This window comes from Pristiophorus japonicus, chromosome 20 (genome assembly GCF_044704955.1).
Source record: "Pristiophorus japonicus isolate sPriJap1 chromosome 20, sPriJap1.hap1, whole genome shotgun sequence".
Classification (NCBI taxonomy): domain Eukaryota; kingdom Metazoa; phylum Chordata; class Chondrichthyes; family Pristiophoridae; genus Pristiophorus; species Pristiophorus japonicus.
Genome location: NC_091996.1, coordinates 58887032 through 58912659, shown reverse-complemented (window position 1 = coordinate 58912659; position 25628 = coordinate 58887032). Strand labels below are relative to the sequence as shown.

Below are 25628 nucleotides of genomic sequence, written 5' to 3'. Positions count from 1 at the left end.
ATTGATGGGATTGAAGGCCGATAAATCCCCAGGGCCTGATGGACTGTATCCCAGAATACTTAAGGAGGTGGCCTTGGAAATAGCGGATGCATTGACAGTTATTTTCCAACATTCCATAGACTCTGGATCAGTTCCTATGGAGTGGAGGGTAGCCAATGTAACCCCACTTTTTAAAAAAGGAGGGAAAGAGAAAATAGGGAATTATAGACCGGTCAGCCTGACATCAGTAGTGGGTAAAATGATGGAATCAATTATTAAGGATGTCATAGCAGCGCATTTGGAAAGAGGTGACATGATAGGTCCAAGTCAGCATGGATTTGTGAAAGGGAAATCATGCTTGACAAATCTTCTGGAATTTTTTGAGGATGTTTCCAGTAGAGTGGGCAAGGGAGAACCAGTTGATGTGGTATATTTGGACTTTCCGAAGGCTTTCGACAAGCTCCCACACAAGAGATTAATGTGCAAAGTTAAAGCACATGGGATTGGGGGTAGTGTGCTGACATGGAGTGAGAACTGGTTGTCAGACAGGAAGCAAAGAGTAAGAGTAAATGGGTACTTTTCAGAATGGCAGGCAGTGACTAGTGGGGTACCGCAAGGTTCTGTGCTGGGGCCCCAGATGTTTACATTGTACATTAATGATTTAGACGAGGGGATTAAATGTAGTATCTCCAAATTTGCAGATGACACTAAGTTGGGTGGCAGTGTGAGCTGCGAGGACGATGCTATGAGGCTGCAGAGCGACTTGGATAGGTTAGGTGAGTGGGCAAATGCATGGCAGATGAAGTATAATGTGGATAAATGTGAGGTTATCCACTTTGGTGGTAAAAACAGAGAGACAGACTATTATCTGAATGGTGACAGATTAGGAAAAGGGGAGGTGCAACAAGACCTGGGTGTCATGGTACATCAGTCATTGAAGGTTGGCATGCAGGTACAGCAGGCGGTTAAGAAAGCAAATGGCATGTTGGCCTTCATAGCGAGGGGATTTGAGTACAGGGGCAGGGAGGTGTTGCTACAGTTGTACAGGGCCTTGCTGAGGCCACACCTGGAGTATTGTGTACAGTTTTGGTCTCCTAACTTGAGGAAGGACATTCTTTCTATTGAGGGAGTGCAGCGAAGGTTCACCAGACTGATTCCCGGGATGGCGGGACTGACATATCAAGAAAGACTGGATCAACTGGGCTTGTATTCACTGGAGTTCAGAAGAATGAGAGGAGATCTCATAGAAACGTTTAAAATTCTGACGGGTTTGGACAGGTTAGATGCAGGAAGAATGTTCCCAATGTTGGGGAAGTCCAGAACCAGGGGTCACAGTCTAAGGATAAGGGGTAAGCCATTTAGGACCGAGATGAGGAGAAACTTCTTCACCCAGAGAGTGGTGAACCTGTGGAATTCTTTACCACAGAAAGTTGTTGAGGCCAATTCACTAAATATATTCAAAAAGGAGTTAGATGAAGTCCTTACTACTCGGGGGATCAAGGGGTATGGCGAGAAAGCAGGAATGGGGTACTGCAGTTGCATGTTCAGCCATGAACTCATTGAATGATGGTGCAGGCTCAAAGGGCCGAATGGCCTACTCCTGCACCTATTTTCTATGTTTCTATTTAGGAGAATCTGCTATTTCTGCAGTCACAGCTTATTGCTTACAGGATGTGCACAGTTAGACCATATCATGAGATTAGTGCAGCGAGGGTAGTAAGATGATATGGTGAGGTTGGTGTCGGGAGAGGTTCCCAGAAATTCCTTGGGACGATGAGCATGGGAAGGTTTATCTATGACGTATGTTGGGTGGGGATGGCATAATTTGGATCAGCGGCAGTTTCTGCCAGTGTCTGCCCTCCTTTTCTTCTCTGTAGTGAAATGTTGATGGAGCGGATAGAAACATAGAAAATAGGTGCAGGAGTAGGCCATTCGGCCCTTCGAGCATGCAGCACCATTCAATATGATCATGGCTGATCATGCAACTTCAATACCCCAGTCCTGCTTTCTCTCCATACCCCTTGATCCCTTTAGCCGTAAGGGCCATATCTAACTCCCTCTTAAATATATCTAACGAACTGGTCACAACAACTTTCTGTGGTAGAGAATTCCACAGGTTAACAACTCTCTGAGTGAAGAAGTTTCTCCTCATCTCGGTCCTAAATATCTTACCCATTATCCATAGACTGTGACCTCTGGTTCTGGGCTTCCCCAGTATCGGGAACATTCTTCCTGCATCTAACCTGTCCAATCCCGTCAGAATTTTATATGTTTCTATGAGGTCGCCTCTCATTCTTCTAAATTCCAGCGAATATAAACCTAGTCGATCCAGTCTCTCCTCATACGTCAGTCCTGCCAACCCGGGAATCAGTCAGGTGAACCTTCGCTGCACTCCCTCAATAGCAAGAATGTCCCTCAGATTAGGAGACCAAAACTGTACACAATATTCAAGGTGTGGTCTCACCAAGGCCCTGTACAACTGCAATAAGACCTCCCTGATCCTATACTCAAATCCTCTCACTATGAAGGCCAACATGCCATTTGCCGCCTTCACCGCCTGATGCAGGCAGTTCTTGCAGATGCCCACCCATGGTGCCAGAAGAGGAGGCAGGTCTGGTGGGGTAACGGTGTGCTGCCAACCTTTTGACCACAAGCTTGGTAGAAAAGTTGGATTTTGGGAAAGTCTTTAAAAAAAAATTGGGGAGAGAAACAACGTGTTTAGAGAAGGAGATCCAGAGTGAAGGGCCAAGGCAGCTACAGTGATTCCTGTTGTGCTGTTTTCGTCTTGTTACTTGAAACGTCCGATTACACACATCCTCAGTTGTAGCAATGCAGCTTCAGTCTTTATTGAAACTCCATACTGTCCACAACCAGTATGGGCTCTGTGAGATATCACACTTCACAATTTCAGTATGAGCTGTTTAAATGTGGTTCACTCACATCTCTCATGTCAAATTTTACCTTGGATCACTACATGCTATGCATACCAGCAATAAATCATAGAACGTACAAATGACAACAGAATAACAGAATGAACTAAACAAATATGCACTTCCATAAATGCAAGTGATCTGATTGTCCTAATAAACTCTTGCCATTATTTTATTACCATAAACACAAGTGACCTGATTCCCGACCTGATAGGCACACAGGTCAGCCTGCTGATTTGTGGAGATACGTTTGCTTTAAAATCCCTTTACGCAATTTACAACCCATGCTCAGCAGAAAGCTGTTTTAATTCATCGTGTGCTGGTCTCACAGACAGCAAAAGAAAAAACATTTGAGGTAATGCGCACTTTCGCTCTCACAATTTCCTTTGAGAATGTCCAAACTCATTTAACATAGGACCCTCAGTGTGGGTTAGATTCAAACCCAGATCTCCAGAGGTGAATGGCTGGTATCCAGCTCACTGCAGCCTTCCCAGTCTATCCTGTCCTTCGTTGCAAATGCAATTTGTCTATCTATTTTCCCAAGGAATCTACTGGTTGCCACAGAATAGCTAACATTTTGCTTCTGTCGAAAATAGTAATTTCTTTCATGGGCCTAGCCTCCTGTTCATAGTGGCAATGAAATCTATCTACGGTGACTTACAGTGAGAATATTTGCAAGTTCATTGAAACATTTTATTAGGAATGGAATTGTGAAAAAAAATCCTATAATCCTGTTAAAGATGAAAAAGACACAAAGATTAATCAAGTGTCACAGGGCAAATTCATAAATCACTGAGTCATAACGGCATGTCACCTGAATTACATTCCTACAGGTACAACACTCAGCTCATTTCAAAAGTAATTCATTGGCTGTAAAGAGTTTTGGGATGTCCTGAGGATGTGAACGGCGCTATAGATATGCACGTTCTTTCTTCCATGAAGGAAACTCTAGGCATGAACTCATTCCCAGTTTTCTGTAAAATGTTTACTGATAAATATTTTTGCATTATTTTCGCTCTGCTTCAAGCAACTATTATCTAGCTGTCACACCCCTTGAATATGCTGCTGTTTTTAACACAACAACATTTTATTTGGTTACGCAACCACCCCATGCATAGTGCGGCTACTGCTTCATACCTCTGGCAAATTACCATGGTAGTCTTGTCCGATTAAGATCAAGTTTCGGCAGAAGACATTCTAAAGGGGCAGTATTTTTGTCACAGGGAAGGAGAAGAGCCAGAACACCCAGTTGGTTTTGTTGGAATAGCGCCATGCACAAATGATCAGGATTTGCCAGAAAAAGATTCTGTGCTTTTAACAGGTGACCTTTCCCATCCACTGCTCCCAGCCACCTCCACCCCTCCACCTCCCCCCCCGCGCCCCCCCAGGCCACCAGCAGTCGCTAAGGCTTCAGCCATCATAACCCTCTGGATCTCTTCCTCAACAACAACTACTTGTATTCATATAGTGCCTTTAACGTAGCAAAACATCCCAAGGCGCTTCACAGGTGTGCTATGAGACAAAAAAAACTGACATCGAGCCACATAAGGAGAAATTAAGGCAGGTGACCAAAAGCTTGGTCAAAGAGGTAGATTTTAAGGAGTGTCTTAAAGGAGGATAGAGAGGTAGAGAAGCGGGGGAGATTTCGGCAGGGAATTCCAGAGCTTAGGGCTTAGGTAACAGAAGGCACGGCCACCAATGGTTGAGCGATTATAATCAGGGCTGCTCAAGAGGGCACAATTAGAGGAGCTCAGATATCTCGGGGCTTGTAGGGCTGAAGGAGTTTACAGAGATAGGGAAGGGCGAGGCAATGGAGGAATTTGAAAACAAGAATGAGAGCTTTTGACTGGGAGCCAATGTCGGTCAGCGCACACAGGGGTGACCCCCTCCATTTACTACACATCTCCTCTCTTTCAAAAACCTCCTTAAAACTTACCTCTTTGCCTCTGAGTGCAGTCAGCACTGATGTAATAATGTCATGTAGTTGTAAAACAGAACTGTGCAAGAGTTTCACATTTTAAAATCAATCATCATACTGCACCCTAAAATAATACCAGTATTTTGCAATAGCTAAATTAATAATAACTTTAGAACTTTTTCTTTGTGCGCAGTCCAGCGATGATGGTGAGAGTATTGGGAACTGCCCGTTCTCCCAACGCCTGTTCATGATCCTATGGTTAAAGAGAGCCGCTTTCACCATTAACACAGTGGATGTGAAGAGGTGAGTGCTGCGCATGGAGAGCTGTGACAATGAGCCACTTTGTTGATGAATACCATGGATGCCTGTGTTAAATCCGTAACTGTGCCATCTTTCAATTAGCCCAGCAACTCCCCCCACCATTGCACGATCTGTCAACCTGTCCAACAGGGCCTCATCAACGGCTCTGATCTGACATTTCATGGCCCGACCTACCCAGCTGAGGCTCAACACTTTGAGCCAGACAACTACACTACAACTCCTCTGAGCCACTGCATATCTCTATGCCTGCGCAAGGAATGCAATTTTAATATGAGCCGAATGTGGCACAGCCAAGCGACCAGATCACAACTGTTAAAAATCATCATGCCATCCTAGGCCCTAGGTATTTTCCCTTTCCCCTCCTCTGTGTCTCCCAGTAGCCCACATCCTCAATCTCTCCCAGCTTCAACCCTGCCCTGGCAACCTCCCACTCCTGAGCCTGTTTGCCCTATTTGTTTGCCCCTATCAATGTGCTCACACTCCGCACTTCTGGTCAGTGCTGCTCCCAACTCTGCTCCTGGACTTTGCCACTCGGTCACTCCACACCATCTCAGTCTCATGTACACAGTGTAATTTACTGCTATCTCCACTTACCTCCCTTTGGTTAAAATATGCAATACAGCACAATATTGATTACTTAAACTCTGAGTTAGTCACAATTGATGTGTTGAGTAAGTACAACATTTTCTAACATCTGCGGTTTTTGGTACACAAAAATATATCTAATTTTGCACAAGTAAATAATAGAGCAAATTGGAAAAGAGGAATAATTACACTGAGTACAAAGATAAACTAAGGATTGCAAGCCAACTAATAGAGGAAAGAGATTTTTTAAAATATATTGCAATAAACAAATAAAATATAAATAAATGATAACAGGATATAAATAATACTATGGGGCAGAAATTCCGGTCTCGCTGGGTCCGTACGGAGTGTGTACGGACCCGGGAAGGCATCGCAAAAGCCGGTTTTCAGCACACAATGCGCATGCGCTGAAAACCGGCTTTTCTGATCTGTCAAGCTGGAGCTTGACCAATCCGCCATATCTCCACAGCCAGGACATTTGCAAGAGCAAGATTGCAATATTTACCCATAACTTGCCCAGAAAATGTCCTGAAAATTCTTACGTCTGATAAAAGCAGGCACATAGCCTACTTTTACAGTTGTAAAAGTTTTAAAACACACTTAAAACATAAAAAAATAAAATAAAAAAAACACATTTTATTTTCAAAAGCCCTGCCCACTACCAAAATTTTAAAAACTATTTTAATAATTGGAAAAATATATATTTTTAATAATACATAAATAATAATTCAAATTAATATTAAATATGTAGTGTATTTTTTCTATTTTTTATTTGTGTTTTGGGGGTGGGGGGAGTTCTCATTCATAATAATGGGAACTCCAACTTATGGAGTTTCCATTATTATGAATGAGAACATACTTTACCTGATTGGCTGCCCAGAGCCATGTGACTGCAGCTCCAGCCCTGCGCATGTCCTGGCGTGCACGCGCTGCGATGCGCAGTCAGTGGAGGCCGCAGGACCGGGAATACGCGTGGGTGCAGCAACTTCAGGTAAGTGCGCATTTTTTAAAAAGTTTTTTACCTGATCGCTTGTGGGGACCAGCCGACTGGGATTTCTGGGCCATTCTTAATATTTTTAAAATGTTTTTCTATTATGGGCAAATCCACAGAAAATTGAGTAATATATTTCAAAACATGGCTAGTTAATATTCAAAATGCTGTCTGTGTGTGTGTGTGTGTCTCTCTCTCTCTGTTTATCTCTCCCTTTCTCTGTTTGTGTCTCTCTGTTTCTCTCTCTGTGTCTTCTCTCTCTATATATATTTCCCTCTCTCTCTTTCTGTGTCTCTCTCTTTGTTTCTCTTTCTCTGTCTTGTGTATGTCTCTCTCTATCTATCTCCCTCTCTCTCTGCCTGTGTCTCTCTCTTTGTTTCTCTCTGTGTCTTGTGTCACTCTCTCTTGAGTTAGATGTCAAGCACTTGTGCTGCATGCTCCTCTCCTGTGATTTTGTGTCATCTTGTTGCAAAAGGTAAAGTTTACAAGCCAACTTCACAAACGTTGTTCCAATTGGTTTGAAAATATATCCGTCACATTGACATTGGTTTCATGAATTAATAGGTTCCAAGAAGCTCTCCTGTGTTTGAAGCTAGACCAGACCAATGGGGTGCAAGAGTTTTTTCTCTCTTCTGGCGATCATGATCCCCTGTGAAAGGAATTTGAATCGTCTTAATTCAGTCCCTCCTGGCAATGGGCCCACAGTACATAACAATTCTTTGCTGAGTTGCTAATCTCAGAGACTATGATGACAACTGGTGTGAGAAGTTACACATGTCACAATGCACTGTTCTGAAGTTGGGGTTGACGCATGTAGCTGGGATAATAGAGGGTACTTTACTCTGTGTCGGGAATGCTTCTTGTCAGCCATTGACAAATGTTCCCTTTCTCTCTTTGAGTGCATAAGTATATTTAACAAGTAAACAAAACAAGAGCACATATCTTTTTAGCATAGCATGCTTTAAATGTTGGGTGTCCTTTTCATAGTTGCTTCCCCCTTCCCCATTTTCCACAGCTTGACACTCTGGTTTGGAGATTTTTGGGGCATTATTAACCAACGTTGACAACACTTAGCATAAAGGTCCTCTGTCAAAAAACGCCAGAAATAACCTGTGGGTGGAGGTTATGCAAAATGGGAGGGGTAGGAGATTACATCACATAGATCAGTCAGTATGTGACAGGACAATAGTTTTCTCCCAGCAGGCAATGGGTCTCCCCTAAGGCGTGGGAAGGAAAGGTAAGCAATGCTGAGAGTGGGAAGGCAACTGCCAAAAATACATTCTTGAACTTTGAACAATGAAATGCGACATTGTTATATTCAAGCAAGCAGTCAGGCAGCAAATAAAGAAAGAACTTGCATTTCTATAGCGCCTTTCACTACCACAGGACATCCCAAAACGCCTTACAGCTAACTCAGTACTTTTGAAGTGTAGTTGCTGTTGTAATGCAGGAACAAGTCTCAAAATAGCAGAGGAAGAAACAACAAAATGATAGGAGAGACACATTGCGTTGTTTACCACAGGCTGGGGCTCTTTGCTCTAGAAAAGAGAAGGCTGAGGGGTGACCTGATAGAGGTCTATAAGATTATGAAAGGGTTTGATAAGGTAGATGCAGAGAAGATGTTTCCACTTGTGGGGAGACCAAAACTAAGGGCCATAAATATAAGATAGTTATCAATAAATCCAATAGGGAATTCAGGAGAAACTGCTTTACCCAGAGATTTGTTACAATGTGGAACGTGCTACCACAGGGAGTAGTTGAGGTGAATATCATAGATGCATTTAAGTACACGAGGGAGAAAGGAATAGTAGAATATGCTGATAGGGTTAGATGAAGAGGGGTGAGAGGCAGTTTCTGTGGAGCATAAACACTGGCATGGACCAGTTGGGCTGAATGGCCTGTTTCTGTGATGGCATTCCATATAATACCAGGTGCTATATTGCCAGCTCTAGGAAGGCAAAGATTTGCATAAGAATTACAAGTACAGTCTTTCTTTTTAAGCAGTGTCGTGCAATAGTTTTATCAACTCCTGAGAAGATAGTGCCCAGAACTGACGTCTATGATGCAATCAAATTATAAATTCAGAACCACATTGCTAACTAGTCAAAGTAAACTGAACTTTTACGGGAGTGCAAACAATTGCTGTGGAGACTGTCACTTGTGTGTGATGACCACACAAGCCTTCTCCATGCCCAGCAGAGATGCAAAGCAGACTTATTTAGAAAGAGACCAATCATCGCCAGAAAAACCTGGCGACTGTTTAAAAACCTACATGCTGCTGGGTTGTGTTTTCCAGATCAACAAAAGAGGACATGAGTGGAATTACTTGCCTTACACACAATATATTCCAGTCAAGACAACTATAAACACGGCAAAATATGTAAGACAGGGATGCATTTTTTGCTCGCAACAGAGTTAAATCCCTCCCCCCGCAAATAGTTCCTTTAACACTGAGATTTTCCATTTCTATTCATCAGGCAGATATGAGGTGTTCAATTCGAATGGAGGGAAAGTTGGCGAGAGAGAACACTTTTTGTTTACAATACTCCTCCAACTGCATTTTAGAAAGCAATAGTAGTAAACATAATCTCGCCTCTTTTAAAATGTCATAAAATTTGCTACTTTTCTGAATGTGCGAGCCAATTAGCACCAGCTACAAGCATTTTTATGTTGTGAGTTGAACTTCTGGGACCAGCCAGATGGACAGCAAAGGCTGTTTCCTGTTCTGTCCATCGCTAAATAATTAAGTGGAGATGAATCCAACTCATTCCATGCAAGACCCTACCAGCCAGCTGAGACAGGAAAGATTTTCATCCCATCAGTCAGGGCTGGACCCATCCACTGAAGTCTTAGCCCTTCCTCTGCTGCCTCAATGATGTTGGTTATGGGCAGGATGGTGCATGCCCTGGGGTGGGGAGGTGGTGTCGGGTGTGTATGGGGAGGGGCGGGCGGGGGGGTGGGGGGAGGGGGTGTAGGTAGTGTATTGGAACCTCTCTCTACTCATTTGAGTATGCAGTAACACCCAGGAAACCTCGCTGAGGAAGCGGGTTGGATGATCATTTTGTGAGGAAGCCACACAAATTCTCCTCCCCCTTTATGTGCAGTTGTCTGAACAAGGTACCTGGAAATAGAAATGATCCATCACTTGATGATTTACTAATGTTACTTTGTGTCCTTTTTAGTTATGTTTCCTCCATTTCTTGTTTTGGTTTTTGGATCCATCCCCATTGCTGGTTCTCCTTCCCCTCTTTATATTTCCCCAACCCATGCATCATTTGCTACCGACAAAGGATTGCTAACTTGCTTCCAGAAACCCTGCTGGTAGGGGCTCTCCCATGCCTCAGCTCATCGAGGGAATGAGTAGCTGAGGACGTTCACACCCACAGAGGTCGCAGCTTGCATCCGTGGTTTGTGTCGCGTTCGCTGATCTCAGCCTAGGGGCCATTCAGCGGGTGCTATAGTTGGCCTGCTCTGCTGTGCTGGGGAGGGAATAATCAGACAGGGTCGCTCCTCCTGACTGCCCCAGTGCCCCCTATGGTAGAGCCTGTGCAGGGACAATGACAGAGGACAGCATTGGGCTCAGGTGTCCTGCCCATCTTCCCACTCCTCGTGGCCGTAGCTTATCAAGAAACACTAACCAGCCTCATGCATGTGAATAGTGCCATTTGGCTGAGGTTCAGAAAGGTACTGAGTTGCCATGGGATTATAGGCCAACAAGGAGTTGAAGATAGCCAATAGGGTGTTCACAGGAGCAGCCCTCAGTATTATTTTCAAAGCTTCCCTTCATGCGAGGAAGTGTATCACCCAGAGCCGGATTATGAATTCCTGGGTACTGTAATGTATGCACCTGTGAGGACGCTCACAGGTTTGTAAAGCTGTTGTTGCCTGCTTCTCTTCCGCAGCTACGTTTGCGCCAGGGTGTCCCTGGAGATGGAGCACGCGGTGTCCACCGGTACGCTCGGGGCCTTCTGCTAGAGGTGGGCATCGGGGGGACTGGTCTACATTATTTCAACAGGGAACAAAATTTTAATTTAATTTGATTTGTCAAGGTTTCCTTTAATGTTTATTCATTAATTTGTGGATTTTTGTGCCCTTAAAAAAAAAAGGAGCACTTGATTTAAAGTTCTACCAAAATAGTTGTAGAACTATTGCATTGTGAGTGGCTTAGCCAGTCATGTGATGTTCACAAGACTCAATAAAACCCCAGTCAGTTGGATCTAGGTCATCCACGATGAGGTATGCAGTTGTGAGCCTAGTAGATGAACTGGTAATGTGTAGTGTGATTGTTAAACCTTTGTTAATGAACAAACTAGTTTTTAATAACAATGTGTTGCTATGGATTCTAGAGCAAAGAACCCATGAAGTAAATACATTACAGGCACCAAGAACATTCAGGGCCCCTCCGCATCCATCACACAACCCCCCACCCCAATCCATTAAAACACTAATGTGTAGTGAAACGCTTGAAGAATAGGCCGCTAGAATGTTTGCACACTTTGAGGATATAACGAGCATGGTGGATAGAGGTGTACCGATGGATGTGGTGTATTTAGATTTCCAAAAGGCATTCGATAAGGTGCCACACAAAAGGTTACTGCAGAAGATAAAGGTACGTGGAGTCAGAGGAAATGTATTAGCATGGATAGAGAATTGGCTGGCGAACAGAAAGCAGAGAGTCGGGATAAATGGGTCCTTTTCAGGTTGGAAATCAGTGGTTAGTGGTGTGCCACAGGGATCGGTGCTGGGACCACAACTGTTTACAATATACATAGATGACCTAGAGGAGGGGACAGAGTGTAGTGCAACAAAATTTGCAGATGACACTAAGATTAGTGGGAAAGCGGGTTGTGTAGAGGACTCAGAAAGGCTACAAGGAGATTTGGATAGGTTAAGCGAATGGGCTAAGGTTTGGCAGATGGAATACAATGTCGGAAAGTGTGAGGTCATCCACCTTGGGAAAAAAAAAACAGTAAAAGGGAATATTATTTGAATGGGGAGAAATTACAACATGCTGTGGTGCAGAGGGACCTGGGGGTCCTTGTGCATGAATCCCAAAAGGTTAGTTTGCAGGTGCAGCAGGTAATCAGGAAGGCGAATGGAATGTTGGCCTTCATTGCGAGAGGGATGGAGTACAAAAGCAGGGAGGTGTTGCTGCAACTGTATAAGGTATTGGTAAGGCCGCACCTGGAGTACTGCGTGCAGTTTTGGTCACCTTACTTAAGGAAGGATATACTAGCTTTGGAAGGGGTACAGAGACGATTCACTAGGCTGATTCGAGAAATGAGGGGGTTGCCTTATGATGATAGATTGAGTAGACTGGGTCTTTACTCGTTGGAGTTCAGAAGGATGAGGGGTGATCTTATAGAAACATTTAAGATCATGAAAGGGATAGACAAGATAGAGGCAGAGAGGTTGTTTCCATTGGTGGGGGAGACTAGAACTAGGGGGCACAGCCTCAAAATACGGAGGAGCCAATTTAAAACCGAGTTGAGAAAGAATTTCTTCTCCCAGAGGGTTGTGAATCTGTAGAATTCTCTGCCCAAGGAAGCAGTTGAGGCTGGCTCATTGAATGTTTTCAAGTCAAAGATAGATAGATTTTTAAGCAATAAGGGAATTAAGGGTTACGGGGAGAGGGCGGGTAAGTGGAGCTGAGTCCACGACCAGATCAGCCATGATCTTATTGAATGGCGGAGCAGGCTCGAGGGGCTAGATGGCCTACTCCTGTTCCTAATTCTTATGTTCTTATGTTCTTATGTTCTTATGTTCACACTGCATTACCAATAAAGCAAATCATATCATAATCTACTATGCTTAGAAACTGATCCAGCTGTTGTATGCAGTGTGTTTGCGTTATGGTGAGTTTTAATGGGGGGGCCCATGTTTTATTGGGGTCTCTTGTCAAATAAGAAATAGGAGCAGGAGTAGGCCATATGGCACGGGGCCTGTGTATTAATTTGGCCCCTGATCTGTATACGTGCAACACACCACACACTCTGCCATTGCTTCATCCTTTTTTCCAGCTTGTTTGTTTGTTTTCTGTCACTGAATTACTTGAGTCCCAGGCTTTACTTAGGCCTCAGTGCTGCCTTTAACCATAATGTATGGCCGTTGACCTTGCAGGAACCCAGACATTCTGAGAGATATTGCACCAGCGAGCCAGCTGCCATTTCTTATTTACAATGGAGATCTCAAGACGGATAATAACAAAATCGAGGAATTTCTGGAGGAGGCTCTTGCTCCTCCCAAGTAAGTCTATGCTGCATTTGATCTTTTTGTTCAGCAATTTTGCTTAGTAGTTAAGGTATAAAATGAGATCTGATGTGATGCTATCTTCTCAGAGACAGCAAGAAGTTAATGGAGGCACAGCGCAGATCCAGTAGCTAATGAAGCCTCTCTTTGTTTTCTGGTTTGTTATCTTGGGCACACGACCAAAAATTCATATAGGTATCAGAGCCAGTGAAGATAATCAGAACTTGAGAGCAACTACGAGAGTATGAGAAAATACGGAAACTCTGGGGTAATAAGTGGGTAAAAGATCCAAATGTAACTTAACCAGAAACATGTAGAATCCTTGGGCCCAAGTTTTCCCCCAGGGTTAGAATGGCGCATCTCCGTGTGGTGCGCTGACTTTTTAGAACAGAAACGGCGCCTATTATTTACCTTGGTATTCTTCCCTCCGTCCGGTCAATCCAAGCCCTTGGCACAGCGCAGCAGAATGCGTGAGGGGGCGGAGCCAGGTCCCGGCGCTGAAAACAGTGCCGGGACCTCTGCACATGCGTACTAGAATATGCGCGCATGTGCAGTAGCTCCAGGCCTCCGAGGCTGTGTGGGAGGGGCCCTGGCCGAATGGGCTGCCAGGGCGAAGATTGGACTAGGGCCTCCTTCCCTCCCTCCCATTTAGCTCCCGCTCCCCCGCCCCCCACTCCCTCCCTCTCTCTCATTTAGCTCCTGCTCCCCTCCCTCCCTCCCTCCCATTTAGCTTCAGCCCACCCCACTCCTCCACCCCCCTCCTGCCCCCACGTCGGCGGCGACGGGGCCCGCCCAAAGTCTTCGGCGACCCGACCCGGCATCTGCGTCATCGGCAGGGCCCGCCCGGCATCTTGCTGGGGGCGGGCCCTGCCCAAAGTCTTCGGCGGCCTGGCCTGGCTTCTACGTCCTCGGCGGGGCTCGCCCTACCCAGTCTTCGGCGCAGCCCATTCAGCCTCCCTCTCCCCCACCTCTCCCTCCCCCCCCACCTCTCCCTCCCCCCCCTCCTCCCCTCCCCCATCCCCTCTTCTCCCTCCCCCTCCTCTCTCTCCCCTTCCTCTCCCCCCTTCCTCTCCCCCCTTCCTCTCCCCCCTTCCTCTCCCCCCTTCCTCTCCCCCCTTCCTCTCCCCCCTTCCTCTCCCCCCTTCCTCTCCCCCCTTCCTCTCCCCCCTTCCTCTCCCCCCTTCCTCTCCCCCCTTCCTCTCCCCCCTTCCTCTCCCCCCTTCCTCTCACCCCCTTCCTCTCCCTCCCTTCCTCTCCCTCCCCTCCTCTCCCTCCCCTCCTCTCCCTCCCCTCCTCTCCCTCCCCTCCTCTCCCTCCCCTCCTCTCCCTCCCCTCCTCTCCCTCCCCTCCTCTCCCTCCCCTCCCCTCCTCTCCCTCCCCCTCCTCCTCCCCCTCCTCTCCCCCCTCGCTCCCTCCCCCTCCTCTTTTCCCCCTCTCTCCCCCTCCTCTCCCCCTCCTCCCCCTTTATTATTGATGATGGCTCTTTATTTGTAAAAGTAAAGTGTTTAAAATGTGTGTAAACCCCCTCTCCCCCCCTCTCTTCCTTACGCCTGGTTTTCTAAGTGTAGGCAAGGTTTTTCTGAATGTACAAAAATGTACACTTACTCCATTTTAAGTTAGTTTGGACTAAGTTTTCGCTGGCTAAACTTGCCAAACAGGCGTAAGTGGCTGGACACGCCTCCTTTTGAAAAATAAAATCTGTTCTTCAATGAAACTATTCAACTATTCAACTAGAACTGGAGCAAACTAAATGCCGAGAATTGCAATTTCTAAGATGCTCCATTCTAAACTAGTTGCTCCAAAAAAATAGGAGCAACTCAGGCCGAAACTTGAACCCATTGAGTCATATAACAAAGGCCATTCGGTCCATCATTTCTGTGCAGGTTCTTGCAAAGAGCCATCCGATTAGTCCCACTGCCCTGCTTTTTCCTAGTATATCCACATCCCTTTTGAAAGCTACTATTGAATCTGCACCCACCTCAATTTCAGGGCTTGTATTCCAGATCATCATAACTTGCTGAGTAAAAAAAATTATCCTCCCTGGCTTTTTTGCCAATTAATTTCTCTGCTTACTGACCCTCCTGCCAGTTTTTCCCTATCTAGTCTAGCAAAACCCCATATCATTTTGAATGCCTCAATTAAATCTCTCCTTAACTTCCTTTGCTTTGAGGAGAACAATCCCAGCTTCTCCTAGAGCTTTATTTCCCTTTTGAGAACCTACTATAAAAGATCTCTATTGTGTTTCCTCTTGTACTTCAACATGTTGCAGAGCCTGAGGCAAAACTGCTGCATTGCAGTTGGATTCTATAAGTGCTTTCATTGTTGAACGGTTCTTCATATTTTGAGGAGCTCTTGTTTCTATGACAGCAGGAGCACTTGTTGAACTTCGAGGTGCTGACATCAATGAAACCTTGTTCAACACCCTGCAGGTGAACTGCAAGTTCTCACCAGGCAACTAAATCAAACCACAGCTGTCTTTTTTATGTTGTCTTGGGGGTTATGCAGCTGTTGCACTTGCCTCTGATATCTGGGCACCTTCACAGTTGAACTCAAAAAAATTAAACACTTAATCAACAAACTCAGTGTCATGCAAAAACCTGCATTTGCCCAGAGATGGAATATTGCACAAAGCTAGCATGAGAAACTAGACAGCAAACTCATCTCTTGCTCCAATACAGTCCAAGGCCATGCAGCCTTGGGTTTGGATGAAAGGTGCCTTATTCATAGAAACATAGAAAATGGGTGCAGGAGTAGGCCATTCGGCCCTTCGAGCCTGCACCACCATTCAATAAGATCATGGCTGATCATTCACCTCAGTACCCCTTTCCTGCTTTCTCTCCATACCCCTTGATACCTTTAGACGTAAGGGCCATATCTAACTCCCTCTTGAATATATCTAACGAACTGGCCACAACAACTTTCTGCGGTAGAGAATTCCACAGGTTAACAACTCTCTGAGTGAAGAAGTTTCTCCTCATCTCGGTCCTAAATAGCTTACCCATTATCCATAGACTGTGACCTCTGGTTCTGGACTTCCCCAGTATCGGGAACATTCTTGCTGCATCTAACCTGTCCAATCCCGTCAGAATTTTATATGTTTCGATGAGATCCCCTCTCATTCTTCTAAACTCCAGTGAATAAAGGCCCAGTCGATCCAGTCTCTCCTCATATGTCAGTCCTGCCATCCCAGGAATCAGTCTGGTGAACCTTCGCTGCACTCCTTCAATAGCAAGAACGTCCTTCCACAGATTAGGAGACCAAAGCTGAACACAATATTCCAGATGAGGCCTCACCAAGGCCCTGTACAACTGCAGTAAGACCTCCCTGATCCTATACTCAAATCCCCTAGCTATGAAAGCCAACATGATATTTGTCTTCTCCACTGCTTACTGTACCTGCATGCCAACTTTCAATGACTGATGTAACATGACACCCAGGTCTCGTTGCACTTCCCCTTTTCCTAATCTGTCGCCATTCAGATAATATTCTGCCTTTCTGTTTATTCCACCAAAGTGGATAACCTCACATTTATCCACATTATACTGCATCTGCCATGCATTTGCCCACTCACCTAACCTGTCAAGTCACCCTGCAACCTCTTAGCATCCTCCTCACAGCTCACACCCAGCTTAATGTCATCTGCAAACTTGGAGATATTACACTCAATTCCTTCATCTAAATCATTGATGTATATTGTAAATAGCTAGGGTCCCAGCAATGAACCCTGCGGCACCCCACTAGTCACTGCCTGCCATTCTGAAAAGGACCTGTTTATCCCAACTCTCTGCTTCCTGTCTGCCAACAGTTCTCTATCCACATCAATACATTATCCCCAATACCATGTGCTTTAATTTTGCACACCGATCTCTTGTGTGGGACTTGTCAAAAGCCTTTTGAAAGTCCAAATACACCACATCCACTGGTTCTCCCTTGTCCACTCTACTAGTTACATTCTCAAAAAACTCCAGAAGATTTGTCAAGCATGATTTCCCTTCTCTCAGTCCTCAGGTTTGCTGCTTTTTCTGGCCAATTTATATGCCTCTTCCTTGGATTTAACACTATCCCTAATTTCCCTTGTTAGCCACGGTTGAGCCACCTTCCCTGTTTTATTTTTACTCCAAACAGGGATATACAATTGTTGAAGTTCATCCATATAATCTTTAAATGTTTGCCATTGCCTATCCACCGTCAACCTTTTAAGTATCATTCGCCAGCCAATTCACGTCTCATACCATCGAAGTTACCTTTCCTTAAGTTCAGGACCGTAGTGTCTGAGTTAACTGTGTTACTCTCGATCTTAATAAAGAATTCTACCATATTATGGTCACTCTTCCCCAAGGGGACTCACACAACAAAATTGCTAATTTCATGCCTAGAAGTAACTGGCCTGTCAACCTTTCACAGTGGGAGATTCTGAACTTTAGCCATTGTGAGATGCAGAAGTGTGTATCATGGAGCCTCGGAGATGGAGAGGAGAAGCACAATCAAAGTTTAAATTCATGCTTTCACTGAAGTGCAAATATGTCAAGTGGTCGAAAGTAACTGAGGTTGGACTTCTGATTTGAGAATCAGTCACTACTGAAGCAATGATCCTTGAAAAAACACAGCTTTTCACAAACTTGCAGACCCACAAAAGTCCAACACAGTAAACCAGCAAATGAGGGATTAACCATGCCAAAAAAAGCCCCTTTTATTTAGGAGTCACGTTCAATTGCACCCTGTCATATAGACAACATGTCGAGAACCTTGGGAAAAAACTAAAGACTATGGTCAACTTGATCCAGAAACTCGCTGGATCCACCTGGGGAGCAGACACTCAAACCCTCCGTACGGCAGCACTCGCCCTGGTGTACTCTGCTGCTCTCTGGCATGTCTGCATGTCAATGTCAGTTGATATCCAGCTAAATTCTACTATGAGAATTATCACTGGTACGCTTTTATTGTCATCAACATCTTGGCTGCCTGTGCTTGCAAACATCACACCACCACACCTATGCTGCGAATATGCAGTCTCCAGAGTATACAGCCGCTCCACCAGCAAAGACATGCCAATCCAGGCCGACTTGAACAACCTACCACCAATCCGTCTCAAATCTAGAAGGCCATTTTGGACCATCGCCGAAACCCTTCAGCGATCTCCTCTCAGCCTTGATGCCGATGGCGAAATGCTTGCAAGAACTGCAACATACGGAATGGATTCCTTAGACAGGACCCCATAGTACAACCTGAAGGATCAAACCTTCCTCGCAAACAGTGGACAACCATCAACCGCATCAGAACCGGCCATAGTCGATGCTGCCATCTTCTCCATAGATGGAAGATTAAAACATCCCCACCAGGCGACTGTGGAGCTCCGAATCAGACCCTGGAGCACATCATTGAGCACTGCCCTCAGAGAAAATTCGCAGGCAGCCTACAAGATATCCACGCTGTTACATCGGATGCTGTGGCCTGGATATCTGACTTAGATATTGACATTGAGAAATATCAGCTCGGAGTGTGTCTGCCACACATGGCACTCTCTCTGAGTGTGCCTATTGTATGAGGAGCTCTCCTAATGTTACACAAGGTCAAAGATTATGCACCACATTTTTTAGGGGAAGGGTTAAGAAGGAACATATTATCTTTTTTTAATCTCCAGTCACCATTAATCCAGTATTTCCTCTCCAGGTGTGAGCTGTGCCAGGGAGTGTTGGTTAAGCCTATTACCTACAGAAAACATTGTGGCTAAACAAATTCTGCACACAACAAGGCTCCATGCTTTCTACCAAGGTGGTGATCAGCAGTGGGAACCTTGGCTGAAATATTTTGCTCCCATCTTGCCTGCATGGGACCAATTGTAGATTATAAGTTTAAAAGTTGCCTCTGATGGGAAAAAATGTCTTCCTTTGAACTGTAGTTTACAATGTAATCATGACAACTTATTCCAGTGGCAGCAAAGATTACTAAAGAAAGAAAGGTCTTGCATTTTTATTTTTATGTTGCAGTCACAGTTGCAATGCAGCAAAACACAGCAACCAATTTGCGGAGTGAAGAGAAATGCAATGGGAGGTCGGGGTTGTGCCACTCTCCCGAAATCAGCACTTTAAGCATCTTTAATGGCTAATTTGAGTTACTATTGAGGTGGGCTGGCCAAGCTCTAACAACAAAGTTGATTAAACACTTAATAAGAATCCTTCCTGCTGCTCCAGCAAAGAGCTACACATGTGTGAAGTGAGCACCATTAATGAAAGCACTCGCCTCTGAAAAATGGGTTGGCGGTGAGGGATTAAACAATCGGACAGGCAGTGTTTCCGGTTGTTACCCCCGCTCTCCCACTCCATGGGGTCCTGCCCTGGGAAAGGAAGAATGACTGAGAGTGGGAGCCACTGAATGAGCCTCCTCTTCTCCTCCCCCCAGACGTGTAAATCAATTGTGCCCGGGGGTAGATTTTTCAGACCATCCCATCTAAATTTTAGAAGTGGACCCTAATCATCCTTGTGTCAGCTGTGGCTTAGTGGGTAGTACACTTGCTTCTGAATCAGAAGGTTGTGCGTTCAAGTCCCATGCCAGAGGCTTGAGCACAAAAATCTAGGCTGACACTCCAGTGCAGTGCTGAGGGAGTGCTACACCGTCGGAGGTGTCATCTTTCAGATGAGACATTAAACCAAGGCCCCGTCTAATCTCTCACGTGGAAGTAAATGATCCCACGGCACTATTTCGAAGAAGAGCAGGGGAGTTAACCCCGGTATCCTGCCCAATATTTATCCCTCAATCAACCTCACTAAAACAGATTATCTGGTCATTGTCACGTTGCTGTTTGTGGGATCTTGCTGTGCGCAAATTGGCTGCCGTGTTTTCTACATTACAAGAGTGACTACACTTCAAAATGTACTTCGTTGGCTGTAAAGTGCTTTGGGACGTCCGGTAGTCCTGAAAGGCGCTACATAAATGCGTCTTTCTTTCTTACAACCAGAGATATTTTAATTCGTTCTTGGGACGTGAGCATTTACTGCCCATCTCTAGTTGCCCTGAGAAGATCATGGTGGGACGCCGCCTTAAAATATCCAGTAGAAATTTGATACAGCTGAGAGGCTTACTAGGCCACTTCAGAGGGCAATTGAGAGTTGCATATAAACTAGACTGGGGAAAAGATAGCAGGATTGGACTGCCCCGGGATAGTACACCAGCTTTTGATATTTCTAGGCTTTTATTGTGTACTTCATTGTACATGCTAGCAGGTCACACACACTCCCACTCAGTTGGGTTACATGTGCCCAACAAAGGACATCTTAGTGAAAGGAACAAACCAAGGCATAAAAATGTCTTTTCATAAAGATACATTCACTCACCCCAATCGATTTGTATCATGCAGAAACACTGAGACATATAGCCTTTTTATATTGTATTAGCCTTTTTATATATTAGGCATTATTGGCCATAAAGAGTTAAGCTCTGCTTTGTTCTTTCTCCAAGGTACCCTAAACTGGATGTCAGATACAAGGAATCCAGGACTGCAGGTGCTAATGTCTTCCAGAAATTCTCAGCTTACATTAAGAATTCAATTCCTCAAAAAAATGAGAGTAAGTTCACCATCTGCTCACTGGAAGCGTTGATGTTGTAATGGGGATGCACAATTAAGGCCCACTTCTTTGAATTGGTGTCCATATATTTGGCTTCTTTCCGGAGAATGCTGAAGGCGTCATTGATGCCCAGATGGGGAAAAATCTACCCTGTTGCCTTTGGGGCAAGCAACGTTTGGACAATGTGCTCATTCAGCAACTCTTGCTGTTGACCAGGGCTGGTGTGACTGGTGGCGTGTTCTTCCATTGTGCGAATAGCTCTCTATGTTTAGATTTGCAGAGGCTGTTCCTGAAAGCACTATTGGACCTGGAACAATATCTGAACACACCACTGCCCCACGAGGATGGAACCCACCCCTCAAAGAGGTTATTCCTGGATGGAAATGAGCTGACATTGGCTGACTGCAACCTCCTACCCAAACTCCACGTTGTGCAGGTCAGTGTGATTTTAAAACTTTATCCTTATCACTATTTCCACAGGAGAGGTGCTTATCGTCCAACCTCTTCCTTGAGCTCGGGGGATGAGGCATTCTGGGCTAAGAGACCACTGTGATTAACATTAACAGCACCTGTTTTATTGTTCGAGGACAGGTTGCACATACTAGACTTATATTCCCTCGATTATAGAGGATTAAGGGGTGATATAATCGAGGTATTTAAAATGATTAATGGATTTGATAGGGTAGATAGAGAGAAATTACTTCCTCTGGTGAGGGAGTTTAGAACAAGAGGGCATAACCTTAAAATTAGAGCCGGGCCATTCAGGGGGAGGAGGGTGGTTGGGGGGGGGGGGCGGGAATCGGTTATGTCAGGTAGCACAAAGGGTAGTGGAAATATGGAACTCTTTGCCCTAAAGATCCGTTGAAGCTGGGGGTTGGGTCTAGAGTTGATTGAAAATGTCAAAACCGAGATGATAGATGTTTGTTCTGCAAGGTTATTAAGGGATATGGAACCAAGGCGGTTAGATGGGGTAAAGATACAGATCAGCTGTGATCTAATTGAATGGTGGAACATTCTCGAGGGGCTGAATGGCCCACTCCTGTTCCTATATATTTATTACCAAGCTCCTGCAGCAGAGGCCTGTTTTCCGTCATTTTTCTCACCACTATTTTGACAATGGATGATCCAGTTGTACGGTTTGTGAACGACAAAGTCATGGTTTTGCTATGATGTACGGTCCACTGCTTCTGAAATAATGTTCCCGTTTAGCCCTGCAGCCGCACATCTGTCTTACGCTCCCGCGCAGGTCGCTTGCTAGTTTCTCAATGGAAAAAACACGCATTCGCGAAGTTTGAAGGGGAGATGCACTCAAAAATAAAAATAAGAGGGAACATTGTTCTGAAAGTAATGGTTCGGCTTCATTGTGAAGAGTGATGCTAATTGTACCATAGAAGTGCTTGAGGTATTAGCTTCCTTACAACATCACAAACACACAGACTACAAAATGGCTCTACTGAGGACCTGTCACCTGATGCCTTTATTGTATTTACAGCAAAGGCTGCATTACCACAGTTGTCCATTAGGTGGAGCAGTAGTCCGCTGGATAGAGCTATATATTACACTTCTCCCTCCTTAATGAAGAAATAATTATAACAAACAATCATCATACATAACTTGCATGGTTATACATAACAAAAAATATGGACTTATTTTGCCATATTTACAAATCAAACTAACCGCTGGTTTTCTATTTCAAAGAGGATACCTTTGCTCTCGAACAGAACTTCCAAAACATGGTGTCAAACTTTGCCTCATTCTAGGCTGATCCTGTGGAAAGTTTTCCTCCAAGGGATACTCTTGATCTACATTTAAACTCTCTACAACTTCAAACTGTTTGGCTGCCTGACTTGGACTCAGACTTAAATTCTGACTTTCTCTTGGAATTATTTCTAGTACATTTGATGTAGGATATGCTACTGGTACTGTACTTGTAATAAGGCTATCTGATGAGTCAGAAGTAATCAAATCATTCCAACTTTCAACTCCTTCCGCATCAGTAGGTAAAATATGATCAATGTGAACAAACCTAACCTGTTCATGATCAAACATCTTGACCAAATATGTGCGAGGACCACATATCTTCACTATTCTTCCTGGTAACCACTTTAACCATTTATGGTGATGGTTCTTCACTTTAACCTTCTGATTCAATTTTACACTTCTCTCTCTTACTCCACCTCTATCATGATTCTCTTTCTGCCTTAATTGTTTCTCTTCTACTGATTGTGCCAAGTTTGGTTTTAACAACGAGAACCTGGTTCGTGGTTGTCATTTGAGAAACAACTCTGCTGGTGTTCTACAAATAGTTGCATGAGGGGTATTACAATAAGTAATTAGAAAATTTGCCAATTTGTGGTTCAACGGCAACTGCCATTTATTTGGATTTGGATTCAACATTTGTTTGATGAGAGCACGTTTTACAATTTGTACCGTGCACTCATTTGAAGCATGATGGTACAATGGTATGTTTCACACTGTTTCTGCTCGTGAACTGTGCAAATTCTTTCGAACTAAATTGTAGTCCATTATCAGATACAATTTCTTCTGGGAAGCCATATGAAGAAAATAATCTTCGCAAATTGTCTAGTGTTTTACTTGTTCTTTTTCCGCATCGGAAACACCTCCACCCACTTCGAATGGCTATCAATGAACAATTGCTGTCCTTCTAGCTCAGCAAAATCTATATATAACCTTTGCCACACCCTGGGAGGCCATTTCCATGGCTGTAATGGTACTGATGGTGGTTTCTGGCTTACGGATTGACATGTTGTACATTGACTAACAATTCACTCTATATCTTTATCTAGACATGGCCACCATAAATAACTGCGTGTAAAACTCTTGGTCAAGCACATTCCCAGGTGCTGGTCATGAAGATCTCCTAATAATTTGGACCTGAATTTATTTCGAATAATTACTCTTGCATCCCACATGATACAATCTTTATCCATTGATAATTCATTCCTACGAATGAAGAATGATGACTATCTTTCTCTGATATCTGATTTGGCCATCCATTTGCAATGTAATCATACACCTTTGACATAACTGGGTTACGTTTGGTTGCTCTACCAATCTCTTCAGCTGTGACTGGCAGTTTATCAATGTATGAAAAATAGAACACTTCTTCACTATTGGGTATAACTTGTGATGGGGAAGGTAACCTAGACACATCATTAGCATTACTGTGATTAGTTGACCGTCTGTACTCAATGTCATATGTATATGATGACAAAATCAAAGCCCATCTCTGCATTCGGGCTGCAGCTAAGGTTGGAACTGGGGACTTTGAATTGCTGTCACAGGCTTATGGTCCATATCAATAGTAAACTTACAAATGAAATTCTTGACCCCAAAAATTAAAGCCAAAACTTTCCTTTTGATCTGCGCATAATTATGCTCATTGGCACTGAGAGTGTGTGAAACAAAAGCAATTGGTCTCTCCTCCCCACTATGTAGTACATGAGAGATCAATGCCCCAACTTCATATGGAGAGGCATCACATGCTAGCTTGGTCTCCTTAGATATGTCATAGTGAACTAACATGGTGCTCTCTACCAATTGGCTTTTACATTCCTTGAACGCTGCGTCTCATTCTTCTGACCACTTCCAATGGACCTGTTTTTTCAACAGCTCATTCAGTGGATGTAACACTGGAGCCAAATTTGGTAGGAACTTCACATAATAGTTCAAAAGACCCAAAAATGATCGAAGTTCAGTGACATTCTTGGGAGTGGATGCATTTCTAATTGCATCCAGCTTTCCCTTGGTTGGATGTAAACCATCTTTGTCTACTCTGTGCTCAAAGTACTCCACGGAGTTTTGAAATAACTCACACTTGTGAGCAGTCACTTGTACTCTGTGCTTCTCTAGCCATTTGAGCATTTCATTCAATACGTTATTATGGATTTGCCTGTTTTGTGCTGAAATGAATATGTCATCTAAATAACACACTACCCCTTCAATACCTTGCAGAATCTAGTTAATTACCCCTTGGAATATGGCGGGGGTGGAAGACATTCGAAATGGTAGCCTATTAAATTGATATAGGCCGAGATGAGTATTTATATTCAAGCATGACTTGGATTCCTCATCTAACTCGAGTTGTAAGTAGGCATTTGTAAGATCCAACTTTGGGAAGATCTGACCACCTGTCAGTGTTGTGAACAAATCTTCTACATTTGCCAATGTATTGGGAAGATTACCCTTTAGAACCTGGTTTACGGTAACTTTATGATCACCACACAACCTTACCTTACCATCTGACTTGGGTACAACAACAATGGGTGTAGCCCAATTACATAGATCTATCTTAGAGCTAATGTTCTCAGTCTCTAGTCTTTTGAGTTCTTGCTCAACTCTCTCCTTGAGTACATATGGTAGTAAACTGGTCTAGCGTCCCTCTGTACCCTAACACTCGCGTTGAAGCATTGGATCGGACTGCATGTTTCACAGAACACCTTCAGATACTTCTAGATGACATCATCCTTCAATGCAAGTCTCGTTTCAACACAAAAAATCTCATTCCAATCCAGCTTCAGTGATCCCAACCAATTTCTTTCTAAAAAGGCAGGCTTGTCTCCTGCCATTACTAAGAAAGGTAAACTCTGAAATTGATCCTTGTATTTCACCGGTACGGTGATACAACCTACTAGAGGAATTTTCTCTCCTGAGTAGCCTCGCAACTCTACCTTGGATTTCTCTAATGGGAAATCACGCAATTTGTCGAGATATAGCGATTCCTGTACTACACTCATGGATGCACAAGTGCACCATGGGTATGGTGGTTCCTGCAATGTCTACTTGGATGACGGTACTTGTCAAATCACTGTTAGATAACCCCGTGCTCCTGATGATGTGTATCTCTTTGTCTTCTTGCTTTTCTTCCATGTTATGTGCTCTCTGGGGAGTTCTACTTATAGCCTTGAAAGTTGGTTTATTCTTCAGTCGGCATGCCTTCGCAAGATGCCCAGTTTTCTCTGCAAAAGAAACACTGTGCCTTCATATGTGGACAATTTTGAGCAATGTGTTGTCCCAGTCACCGATAGCATGACTTCAACATCCTGTTACCTTGGCCCGTTGCAGAGGCCTTG

At 44.3% G+C, this 25628-nt stretch overlaps 1 protein-coding gene across 1 annotated transcript in view; it reads left to right on the top strand.

The window, feature by feature from the left end:
* The window catches only part of LOC139232937 (chloride intracellular channel protein 5-like), a 36587-nt gene that overhangs the window by 7502 nt on the left and 3457 nt on the right, over positions 1 to 25628 (top strand). The window contains exons 2-5 of the mRNA XM_070863429.1: positions 5021 to 5130; positions 12845 to 12970; positions 20429 to 20535; positions 20808 to 20971. Coding sequence (XP_070719530.1) covers positions 5021 to 5130; positions 12845 to 12970; positions 20429 to 20535; positions 20808 to 20971 — 507 coding nt within the window. The remainder of the gene's footprint in view (positions 1 to 5020; positions 5131 to 12844; positions 12971 to 20428; positions 20536 to 20807; positions 20972 to 25628) is intronic.